General features: G+C 32.8%; 1 protein-coding gene across 2 annotated transcripts in view; it reads left to right on the top strand.

Moving 5' to 3' along the window:
• The window catches only part of LOC118193912 (oxysterol-binding protein-related protein 9), a 106,016-nt gene extending 93,239 nt beyond the window's left edge, over positions 1–12,777 (top strand). The window contains exons 20-22 of one of the 2 annotated variants that reach the window (XR_015039905.1): positions 5,707–5,842; positions 11,488–11,759; positions 12,522–12,777. Coding sequence is in view for 1 of the 2 variants with exons in the window: in XM_085812219.1 (XP_085668345.1) it covers positions 5,707–5,842; positions 11,488–11,592 (241 nt within the window). In the remaining variant the exon portion in view is untranslated. Of the gene's footprint in view, positions 1–5,706; positions 5,843–11,487 lie in introns of both variants that reach the window. The other variant, XM_085812219.1, reaches the window with a different exon arrangement.
• The last annotated feature ends 277 nt before the right edge of the window (positions 12,778–13,054 follow it).

Here is a 13,054-nt window from a genome sequence, read left to right as displayed (position 1 = left end):
CCTTCATTTATGTTAATAATCTTGTACAATATGCAATCTTAATTTGATATATAAATTTAATATATTTAAGTGGAGAAATCACATTAGCTGATTTGTAAAAATAATCATGTTTTCACTAAAATGGTCTTTACTGGCAATTTAAATTCTTAATAAATAGAAAGCATGATTTAGAAACAAGTACACAACAGTCAAAAAGAAAAAGTGAAGGCATTATATCATATGGTAATTGAGTTGTTCTTTTACCTTAAAGTTGAACACTTGGTGCTTTTTTTGTTTTGGTATATTTCTTTAGGAACAAGTGCTGCGAGTTGCTTTGCCGTCTTTCTTGGTAGAAATTGAAGGGCCCAGCTCCACTTAGGTAGATTTTTGTCGCCATGGGTCTTTTTTATTTAAAAAAAAAAAAAATCATTCTTTGCATTGGAGTAGCCGTAAAGAATAATTTTTACTAGCACTTTGAATGAAGACAAACATTTAGAATATAAGATAAAAAATTAATTTTTTAATTTTTTAAAAAAATTTTCTGAAAATTTAAAACTGTGTGTCCTTCATTTATCTTCATTGCTCATGTAATTTATGTATCACTTTTCATTTGATTATAGTTTTAGTTTTTTTTTTGCTTTTATTGCAATGGATTGCACCAATTGAGATTTAACCCTTTAACTGTCGAGTTATTTTGATGATTTGGGTACACAAATTGTCAAATTTTTTTATTGGAAAAATCAAATGTTTAGTACAAAATAAAATATACTTAAGTAGTTAAAAATTGATATTTTGAAGTACATGGGTAAAATTTTTAAAGTTTTGTAGCCACTGCATATTTGCTTGAGGCAGCTGCCACTCAACATTGCAGTTGTAAAGTTTGCTTCTAGTGGAGCGTTATTTTCTAAAAATGAAAAAAAAAAAAAAATTAATTATTTTCTAAAAAATAAATAAATGAAAAATTAAATAAAAGTGAATACCTATTAGTAGTTCAGTAATTCAGTCTTGTGTGGTACAACTGGAAACACTTTTCCAAGCACAAACCAACTCCACAATCACTACACCAGAATCATGTTTCCTTCCTTATCTTTTTCCCATTTTTATTCTTTTTCGAACAACACACTTTGCACTGTCTTGTAGGCTCTCATTTCACAAGAGTAGGAGGAATATAGGAAATAAAATGTCGTTCAGTAAGATGGGCAGGGTTATCTATTGTAGGCGGTCTTCCAGTATTCTTTTCTCCAGAAGCTGCATCATCATATTTATGTAAAAGCTCTTCTACAACTTGGATTCGAAATTCTAAAAATGTAATACATTTCCCAACTACATTTTTATACAGTAAATATGAGTTCCAAAGTACCTTGTCTAGTATATGTAAAAATATCTTTTTATAATATTTTTTCTAACGTTTTCGGATTGTTGGATGAAAGGATATTTCCTGATCACAGCGATCTACACCACCCATAGTTAGACTGTAGTTAGAAACAATCTTCGGCTTGAGTATATCTTCATTTTTTTATTTTTGAGGCTGACCATGGAAGTATCATGAATACTGCTCATCAGACACACATCCTTCATCTTCGGTTGAAGAATCTAAATCATCTATATAACGTTTCAAAGAACTGGACGCCATTTTATAACAAAAAGATCTCGTGCACTTTGAGCCAAAGAACTTATAACCTCTAACCTTTGAAATCTTCAGTAAAGTGCTGTCATCTATTGAATTGAGTGCACATTAACTTTTCCCGAGATATAGTCAGGTTTGACAAAGAAATGAAGCCGAAATAAACGTCTCCCGATATATATTTGGGTATAACAATACGATGCACTCAAAAAAAAAAAAAAAATTACCCCGAGTAATACTCAGGCGTGACATTTTCGAACACCAGTGCTGTGCCCGAGATTATCTCGGGCATGACAGTTAAAAGGTTAAAATATTTCACATGAAATCATTTGTATATTTTATTGATCTAGTACTAGGGGTAATATCCAGTCTTTTGAATGCACTTTGCAGTACAAAAAATGGTAAGGTAAACACCAAAGAGGCACTGCCCTTTAACATTTAGACCTTTTTCCTCCCCTAATGCCAGATTACAAAGGCAACTGTAGACATAACAAGCAAAGAGGAAGGAGAGCAGCAAAACTAAAAAGTGAACTTATACAGGGAGAAACAATTTGCATCCATTTCTTCTCAGGGATTTGAGCTCGGGCCTTTAGGTACGACAATCACTAAATACTTAACCGTCTGGGCAGGCAATTCGAAATTCAAATGTAAAACCGAAATAGCTAATAGCCAAAGGCTACACAGAGTAATTTAATTTCAAAAGTTGATTTGGGATTTTAGTTCATGTTCACTGGCATGAATAAAAACTATTGGCAAGAAGCAATACCGAAGACCGGAACTCTCATCTATGAGGGTTGGAACTTTAATAGTGGCAACTATTTATTTACAAGGAATACAAAAGTGATTCATGTCACTATGTTTTACAGTCCTTCAATATAGTCGCCAGCATTGTGTACAACCCGTTTCCAACGATGTGGAAGTCGCAGAATACCTGTAGCAGTGCCTGTTTTGTTGATAGTTTGAACGGACCAGTCTACTGCCACAAGAATCTCAGGAACAGTTTGGAAGCGAGTGCCACGAAGTGGTTCCTTCATCTTAGGAATTAAGTCATAGTCACAAGGGCTTAGATCAGGGGAGTATGGTGGATGGTAAAGCACTTCCCAGCCCCATCACTTGAACAAATCAGTCACAGCTTGCGCTGCATGCGGCCAAGCATTGTCATGCAAAATGAGAGGAGCGTTCTGCAGAAAGTGTCGGCGTTTTTGCTGTGGGGGAACGGTATGCGTTAGGATAACACCATAACTTTCACATTGCTGGGGTTCTGATGAAATTTCGAAAATCGTGGTGACCCGTGATGACACCATTCGTTTGATTGGTGTTTCAGTTCTGGCTGGTACGATCGGGCCCAAGTCTCATCCAGTGTGATGATACGGCATAAAAAAGCATCTCCTTTGCGCTCATAGTGCTCCAGGTGGGTTTGGGCAGCATCGTATCGTAGCCATTTCTGCATTTCTTTCAATTGATGTGGAACCCATCATGAAGCAATTTTTATCATGGACAGGCGTTCCTTCAGAATGTGCAGCACAGTCGTATGCACTAATCCTGTTTGTCCGGCCAGCCGACGAATCGTTTGGCGGCGATCACTGTCCATTAGTGCGGCAACAGCTTGAATGTCTGCATCGCTGACACTCGGACAACCTGGTCACAGCATGTCTGCCATGTTTTGGCGCCCTTCATTGAATGCTATCACCCATCTTGCTATGGTTCTGTAAGGCAATGCAGATTCCCCGCAAGCCTCTTGAAGCCCTTGATGACACTGTCGTGCTGTACGACCTCTGGCACATTCAATTTTTATCCAACATCGTTGTTCTTGTTTTGAAAACATCCTGACAACACTTACTTTAGACCGTGAGCTAATACAAGCTCGCGGTCTTCGCGTCACTCCACATGTGCGTGACGTAGGCAGGACGAGTCTTTTTGCTGAGAGGTAAGGTAGGTATGTAGTTTACGTGTGGTATACACGATATTCTTTGGTTTTGTTGCATAGCATTTTTTCAGCTGTGTTGCCACTATTAAAGTTCCAACCCTCGTAGAATATAAAACCTAGTAGCATGGCCTTCAACAGCAGAACATGCTCCGACTTAACAAATTCAAACCTCACTTAAATACACGGGAGCTAATTTGCATTTTGGAGGGAAAGTGGCAGTAAAGATTCTGCAAATAATTATATATATATATATGTTATATAAATTAATAAGCCTCATATGTTAAATGAAAAATATTGAGATTTATTTTTATTCTCGACAAGTCGAGGTAGTGTAACTATTATATTATTGTTCTAGACTGCTTGGCTGTTCTTGTTTGTTGTTTGAATATAAGGGAAAAGTGAACTATTTTTATCAGTGCTATTCATATTTCATGGGTATTTCAATATAATATTCTGAGATGTCATGTCATTGCTCATGACCATAACCACACTAATGGATGTCAGTGTCTTCACCTGTTGTTAGAATCTGCAGAAACCAGCTGCAAAAATCCATAGCAGGTACTTCAGAAACTTGTGTGTTGTGCCTCATAAAGGAAATAAATTGCCTTAACCTAAAGATTTGAATTTTTAATTTTTGAGTGTCAGTGCGTCTTTTGGCATTTAATTATTGATATATCTATTAAAAGTAAAACTGCTTGAAAAACATTCTTATACTTTATGAATATTTTAAATAAGAAATGAAATAACCTATTGACCGAACAGGAAGAAGGTGATATAATACAATAAAATTAGGGAAATTTAAGAACATAACATAGGCCAAATAAAAGTAAGATTACTGAGGATACATTTGTTGGAAAATCAGTTGTTATAGAAAGGCAACGAAAGGAAGATTGTTGTTCTAAAGATAGATGACTGAATTCAGCTATAACTTTTTTTTTTTTTTCTTCTTGTAGATATTGTAAATGAACCTATTGCACTGTGATGAAGAGTATTAAAATACTATATTTTTTAAAAGATCTTTCATCTCATCGGCTAATTATCCATAAGTGGGGTAAGTTGGCGCCAAACTATTTTGGCCTTCAAAATGTGGTGAATTTTTTTTTTTTTGCGGCAATGATAGCACTAAGATGCGATTTTAAAATGTAAACAGAATAGTAACTTTTAAGTTTCGTAGTAGTGAAACGCCATTCTTTTATGTGAACAGAATAGAAAAATGAGATGATAAAATACTAGATGAGTAAAACAAAGTCCATGAGCTTTGCAATTAAAAAAATAGTCCTATCTATGTAATTCATGATAAAATAGTATAATAGTATAATGAATAATAAAATAATTAAATAATAAGTTGTATAACACTTTCCTTGTACTCCAAAATTGTCAACCAAGTAAATATATTCAAATTCACTAACAACAGATGCATACTAACAACTTGCTAAATATACAACACTAACAACTCACTATAATATAAAAGTTAATATCCTCCTGGAATTCAACAAACTAAACAACTTTCATTCAAAACTTTAAACATTCCACATTTTTTGATTGCCACATTGCAAGACACAAAACTTTCAAAAAAGTAATAATTAACTGACGATAAAACAGTAACTAAATAAAATTAAATGGAAACATTCATAAATTATAAACTTTACATCATCTGAAATCCAATATTTCCCCACCAACAACAGCTTAACCTCCTGCAAATGTTAAACAGTAAAACTTTTAAAAACAAACACAATATTTAAGAGAAAAAAAAAAATCTGTGAAGAATCAGTCACCAAAATAAAGCTCTAGGTTTGCAACAGGAAAACATGCAGCCGGAAACCACAACCAAATCAAAATCGTGCAAATTAAAAACTCTCGCCAAGTTTGGCGCTCTTTCCGATTATATGGAAGATTAACCATCTTACCTAATTTTTAACAAACTACTTATTATTTTTGCTTAAACTAATAATGATGTTTACGACAACATTATTTTGAATATCAGATCTTGTCATGTAAAATGAAGATGTAAAACATATGCTGCTGGGATATTTTTGATGTTAAAAACATATTAATATAAATTTTAATCTTGCACTTAATGCTAACTAGTGCATAAATTTTTCATATCATAAGTTTAATCATATTATATAACTGTTAGGTATGATTTGCTTCATGTATAGCATTTAACACTTTCTAGATTATGGAAAGATGTAACTACAGCATTAAGATTAAGAAATGTAGAAGCTGCTACTGAAGCTAAATTCTTGCTGGAGCAGAAGCAGCGAGAGGAAGCGAAGGAAAGGCTGGAAAACAAAAGAAAGTGGGAAACAAGGGTAATGATTTATTTATTTACACGATTAAGTATTTTTGTTTGTTAAAGTCTAAACAGTGTTTTTGTTTTTAAAAGTATCTGCAAGCTTTAGTTCTTTAAATATCAATCCTGTACATACTCTTCTAATTATGTAATTTCTAAAAACAAGATTGAGAATTTTATTAAAACGATTTTAAAATATGGGCCATTAAAAAAATCTCAGTTAGTAAAATTATTGGTTTTAAATACAGTACAAAGTCCGTAATCCGGACTTCGAGGATTCCGGATTAGGGATTTTTCCAGATTATAGATTATCAATTTAAATCTAGTAAGATGGCATGCAGAAATTACACAATTAAAATTATGAAACCATAATTTATGAAATAAAGAGCAATTATGATCTAAAGGGTATCAAAATTTACAAAAAAAAAAAAAAAAAAAAAAAAAGAGGCTTGATATTTATTTGTTTACTTTATTAAACATTTCTTTCAATGTAAGTTGTTTAATTTCCTTCGTTTTTTGTGCTAATACTTTCTCTTTAACTCTATAAACAGACATAATTTATTGTTCAGTTACAAAGTTCCACTGTTCAAGTCCTGTAATGGCTGTGTCGAGAATACCGACTAACTTGTCAATCGAAATGTTGTCATTTTCAGTAACCTCTCTGTAAATTCCTTCACTATCGGAAGTGATATTTTCTGGATCTAGAACCATACTAAAGATTTTGTCGTCCGTTAATTGATTGATGACTTTCTAATGTCGTACTCCTTGCATAATTTTTAGACGGATATGCCTTTATCCATTTTTTGCTGCAATTCCACTTTTGTTTGATGGACATCGAAACATGCTTTCGCTTTGTAGATCCTTTGGCAGCTCCAGAACTGAAAACTCTTTTTGACACAATCGAAAGTTCAAGCTTAATATTTATAAAATTGTGCTAACAGTCCATAAAAAATAATAAGCCGGATCCAATTAGAAGATTAAGGAACAGCACAATCTGCAACATTAACTAAAATGCCTTAGAATCAGTAAAGATAATTTTAGCCTATACCGTCCGTTATATATTAAACGCACACGTGTAAACCATACCAAAAAAAAAAGTTTGTAGCTTTGAGGTCAGGATTATAGATCATTCTGGATAATGGACGTCCAGATTACGGACTTTGTACTGTACAAAAAATTACATTAACACTCAAAGTTCAGTAAGCAAAATGTTTACTATGTGGTGATATTCAAAATTTGCGATAATAAATGAATCTGATTTTCAAGGCCTATTGCTAAGCAGATCAGTTTTGAACAATTTTTTTTAGATTCAGAAAGAAACTAAACAGAAATTGCTTGTTTTGGTGATTCAGGGTTTCGTAATAAGGTGATATAGGACTCGTTATTAAATTTGAAATTGATATCATGAGCTGTTAATTAGTAATATTTCCGTAAATTTTTCTGACATAATAAAGCAAAGTGGATATTTTGCTGATTAGAATCTTTGTCCTACAGAATCCATTTAAAAAATCAGACTGTATATTTGCAGAATCATGCTGTCCATAGCACTAGAACTGTTTTCATAAAAGTTTGTATTTTATTTTCAAAAACTTTGTAATTTAAGATCTGTATTTAAAAAAAGTGAAGCTTGTAGCTATGTTTTTCAATCTATATATGAACAAAGTTAAATATTCTTCTGAAAATCTTTTGAAAAATCCTAGTATGTGGACAAGATAAGACACTTTATATGGTTCTTTGATTATGTAAATGCCATTCAATAAAGTTTACTGATGAAAGGCCATTTGTACCTGCTTTTCATTAGAAATTGCTTATTAACAAATAAATAAAAATTCAGTACCATATTTCTTCAATTCTAAGATTAGATTAATTGATTGTTGGATGCGGCCCCTTGATTTTAAGATTGCCAATGGGCTTTGATTCTAATAAAATAAAATCTTACTATGTTTCTAACAGATTATTTTATTTAATAAACTTCGATTTAATCAACTCTACTAACTATTTATTAGGACATTATTATTCATTATTTAGTATCAGTTTGATTCTGAGATCTTAGCAGTTACATCTTAACCCTCTGACTGCTCAATTTGAGAACCGAAATTGCTTCCATTTTTTTTTTTTTTTTATATATATTTTTAAATTTATATATACTGGAGAATTGAAAAATGCACTTTTTCTTTCTGGAAAATATTTTTTATATAGATTTTTATCATGAAAAACTAAGTTGCCAGAAAAACCAATTTCAGATGTTATCACGAAAAAAAATCTTTTTTAAAATAAATTTCAGTCGAATTACAGTTAATTTCTATTTATTGCGTAATATAAAAAAGTAAAATGTATAAAATTCAAGAAAATATAAAGCGCTGAGGGAAAAATACCGTAGAAATGCAGTTTAGTATGATAGAGTTCAGGGTTCAAGGCAAAGTCCAACTTCACAGTTTTTGCACCAGATTCAATAAATCTAATTAATAATCAATCTAATTATTAACCTAATCAATAAATATAATTAATAATTCAATAATTAAATTAAATAATCAAGATAATAGCTGAACGTTTTCTAGCAGCCATTTCTGTAAGAAAAAAGTGGGAAAAAGTGAAGTTTGAGCGCTAATACCACGTGCCTTCAAATGCCGCAATCTAGTGAACAACTAACGATAGCTGTTGGCCAAAACGTAAACTAAATGCCTAATACTGTATATAATTTATTTCAATGCTTAAACGGGGAAAAAACAGGATGCGCACCTCAATAAAGGAAGAAAAACATATGCCCGCAGAAATCGCTGGATAAGCAAATTTTGCTACATTTGAGTTGCCAGTGGAAATCGTGGGATGATCAGCCAGAGGGTTAATCAGTTTCAAAGTCTTCTTCACATTCAGAATATAATTCTTCTGAACTGTCATTATCCTATCATGTCTTCTGAATCGTCAAGAAGAATGACACTATCAGTACCCATATTTTCCATCTGTCCTCAGTAAATTTTAATCCCCTTATTATTTAAAAATATGTTCCTCCCCCTTCTTTTGAATCAATAATTTTTGCTTTTGTTCAGAAGTCTACTCAACAACTGTTCATTTGGGCTTTTCTGCTGCTATAATAAAAAAGGGGAAGGCCAGTTATATTCCATTTTTTGAACGTTATTGATTCTGCACTCTTACTGGGAATTTACTGCATTGTTAGTCGAAAGGGGCTTTGTCCCTGAAGGACTATTATTTTTGTTTTGCGATTTTGCATTGAATCGCTATAAATGTCCGTTTCACTTTTCAAACTATTACCACCCAATGTTAGAGTCCTGCATTATATTTGAAGAAATTAAATAATGAAAAATCTGCATAAATGGCTGTCTATTTCTCGCATTGTGATAAAACAACGGTACATAGAGCCATCGAATTTTGAATGACGTCATCTTCCTACGAATATGGGCATGTGGAAGACCAAATGGGAAATTTGGAATTGGTTTTATTATTGATTTCATACACTCACGTTTGTGAAAATTGCAACACCAAGAAGGAATCGTCATAATTGAATGCAATTTAATACACAGTTGAGTGGTAGTGGTACAAATAAATGATTAAATGTTCAAAGCAAACAAACAAGAACAAGAGATCAGAATCAGTATTTTGTGTGGCCACCACGCGCCGCAATAAGTGCTGCTACACGACGTGGCATGGAGTCAAACAAAGTTTGAATGTCTGACTGAGGAAGAGCATTCCATATCGTTTGTACGCGTACCCAAAGTTCGTCTGCAGACGCAACAGGACGAGGATCACGAGCAAGACGCCGACCAATGACATCCCATACATGTTCAATTGGCGACATATCCGGGGAACACGCAGGCCAAGGAAGAAGCTGTACCTGCTGCGCTGCAAAGAAGGATTTAACAATCCGAGCAGTATGAGGGCGGGCATTGTCCTGTTGAAATACAGCGCCTGGCAAGCTTTGAAGGAAGGGAACAGCTTCGGGCTGTAGAACTTCACGGATATACCGGTTGCTGTTCAGATTGCCCACAATTCGTAGCAATTGAGATCGTCTATGATATGCTATGGCGCCCCAGACCATAACTCCGGGTGTTCGTCCACTGTGGCGTTCGATAATGCACTCCGGAAGGTGGCGTTCACCGGCATAGCGTCTGACACGAATGCGGCCATCATGGTACCACAAATTAAAGCGGGATTCGTCAGAAAACACGACATGCTGCCAATCAGCACGCCAGTCTCTATGCTGATTGGCCCATTGTAGCCGCAGGCGGCGATGGTCGTGCGTTAGGGGGATCCTGTATAAAGGAGTCCGTGCGCGCAGTCCACACTGCAGCAGACGTCTACGAATTGATGAAGCACACAATGAAACACCTGTAGCTATTGACCACAGTGCTGCCAATTGTCTAGAGGAAGCTGTACGGTCCGTCGCGCCATGCGGACCAGGTGTCTATCATCGCGAGCTGACGTCACATTTCGGGGTCCACTCCCGGATTTCCGAGTTGTCCGACACTCGTCCGTCCACTGCTTCCAAACGCGCATCACTGTGCTGCTGTTACGCTGCACACGAGAGGCTACTGCACGATACGACAATCCAGCTTCACGAAGGCCGATGATTCTCCCTCGTTCAAACTCTGTAAGTTGTTCAAATCTCGCTCTCTTTCGTCGACGAGGCATAAGTACAGATTGAGTTAACGTTTACCACACGTTAACTCAATCTGTACTCAATCTGTACCATACACGCCTCGCTACAGCCGTCTATTTATTCGGATCCATCAGCCGTTCAGAGGGCGCTGCTCAGCATACGCATGCGCTACGGATTTACAATTCTAATCATTTGCATATCATGCGCTACTTTGCATTTCCTGAAAATTTCAGCTCACTCGCGTAAGTCCTTCATGGTGTTGCAATTTTCACAAACATGAGTGTATTTTGTAACGAATTTTTGATTAACAAACCCAAGGATTTCAAAGCGAGCCATGGCAACACTCTACCGGGAATAAAAAACCTTTTTATCTCCAGCTTTTGCAGAACTGTGTATCCATAATTCTAAAGATAGACTCATTTTAAAATTATTTCAACATTGCTATTGAACTGAATTTTATGGTTTAAGTACGAAGAACATGATATTTAATAAATAAAGGTAGCACACAAAACATTAAAAAAACACCCCTTTAGACATAGTTTTAAATCTGAAACCTTTCAGTTTTTTTTTTTTTTTTTTTTTTTTTATATTTTTATTTATTTGTGTTTTCTGTTATTGTGTGTGGTTAATTTTTTACTGTAGAAAATTTTTTTCTGCTGAATCATTGCTGTTTAAGCACCATGGAGTGTGACGATAATTTTAATATTTGGCTTTTGTTTTATTAGCAATTGTAATATGCATACTTCTTTCATAGCTCTATCTTTGAAATTGAGATAAATTTTATTTTCTATGATTTTTTTCCTTTTAAAATTCACTACCTTTTAATGCACTTCAGAAAGTTGCTAAAATGTAAGATGAGAAATTTATTGTGCTTTTATTTGTGTAATTAAATATACATGATTATTTATCAGAATTCAGTATAGTATATCAGATGTTAAATTTAAAAAGGAAAGTATTATGTGTATATATTATCTGTGCATTATATTATTAATATGGAAAAGTTAATGTAATTTTTTTTTTTTTTTTTTTTAATTTTACGTGTACTATAGGCTTTCCATGAAATCTGTGAAAACTGGGTATATGATAAATCATTGCAAGTAAGATTACAAGAAAAAGAAAATATTGAACAGATTAATTCAGACAAGTCTCCCTGATGGGATGCTATGTAATAACTTTCATACCAATGTGCATATTTATTAATCTATGTAATAAATTTATGTATTGCAGACACAAATCTGTTTCATAAATTGCATATTAATAGACTTTGTTTTTCAAGAGAAATAGTGTGTTTAATTTCAGTTTCTATTAAAATACTAAAATGGTAAGTCAGTATTTTTCTTTGTTATTCATTTCTCTTTATAAACACGTAACATATTTATTGTTAACATTTCATCATTTAATCATGTAAGTTGATGAAATATGTTAAAAATGTGATGTCTTTTAACACTATGCCTTTAAAGATAAATATATATACCTATAACCTTGTTAAAATGAATGCATATATATATATATATATATATATTGGGATTCTGTTTATTTAACAGGTCTTATACTGCAGTGATACAGGAAATTTAAACCATATGTGAATTTTTCACACTGACTACTTAGTATATTTTTATTTGTGAAATAATATATTATTAGAAGATTTGTAGCTATTGATATTTGAAAAGATTTATTATATTTGTAATATTAAATTAAAAATATATTTTTAGCATTTATGTTTTAGGAAAAAATTTCACGTTTTTCTTTTTCCTATTACAAATATGAGAAGGACTTTAGATTCTTTGTAATATTTATAGGTCTAATTGTATTCACACTGTTCAAAGTGAGAAGCTCTAGTTACTAAAAATATGGCAAATCTTCTGGAAGCCATTGATTGCCAGCTATTATACTTCCTGCTATTAATTTTACAATTTTATAAAATATTATGTACTATAGTATTGCTGTAAAAATGTAATTAATATGTTTGGTACTCATTTTAAAGCATAATGCCAAAAATATCAACATCAGTATTTTATTAATATTTTGTTTTTATAGTATTAGTATATGATCATATTTTACTAAATCCTAATTCCTTTCGTAGGTGAAACATTGTCTTTCAAACTATAGCTTTTCCTCTTGACTGAAGTTGGGAATCCAATATATATTTTGTAGGCTTGGCGAAATGTTAAAGCTAATTTTAAACATTGAATCTACATGAAAAAAAAAATGGTTTTGACATTAAGTCTATTAATTTATTTAATTTTTAAGATAAATTATTATGACTTATTTTTTTGTTACTCAAACTGTTGTCACTTCTGTGAATATTTTGATTGCTCAATAAATGTATTTTCCTTTTATACTGCCTTGGTGTTTGTTGATGATTTTTAAATACTTTAAACAAGAAAAACTAGAAATTAAGTGCATCTGAATGAATTATGTAATATAAATGTAGGATTAGTTATTTGAATATAATTCAAGCTGCTTATCTGGAAATTGAAAATTTATTGCATATTGAATATATTTGTATTATTTTCAATACTGATATTATTAAAAAAATAAAATAAGCAGTTTCTTCTATACATTCTAAGTACAAAAAGTTCTTTAGAATAATGAAAATCTTTAATTAAATCTGAA

The sequence above is a fragment of the Stegodyphus dumicola genome, chromosome 2 (genome assembly GCF_044657685.1).
Source record: "Stegodyphus dumicola isolate Sdum_Otavi_A_Nest chromosome 2, ASM4465768v1".
Taxonomy (NCBI): domain Eukaryota; kingdom Metazoa; phylum Arthropoda; class Arachnida; order Araneae; family Eresidae; genus Stegodyphus; species Stegodyphus dumicola.
The sequence above is the reverse complement of the archived record's forward strand: the minus strand, read 5'-3'. Positions and strand labels throughout refer to the sequence as shown.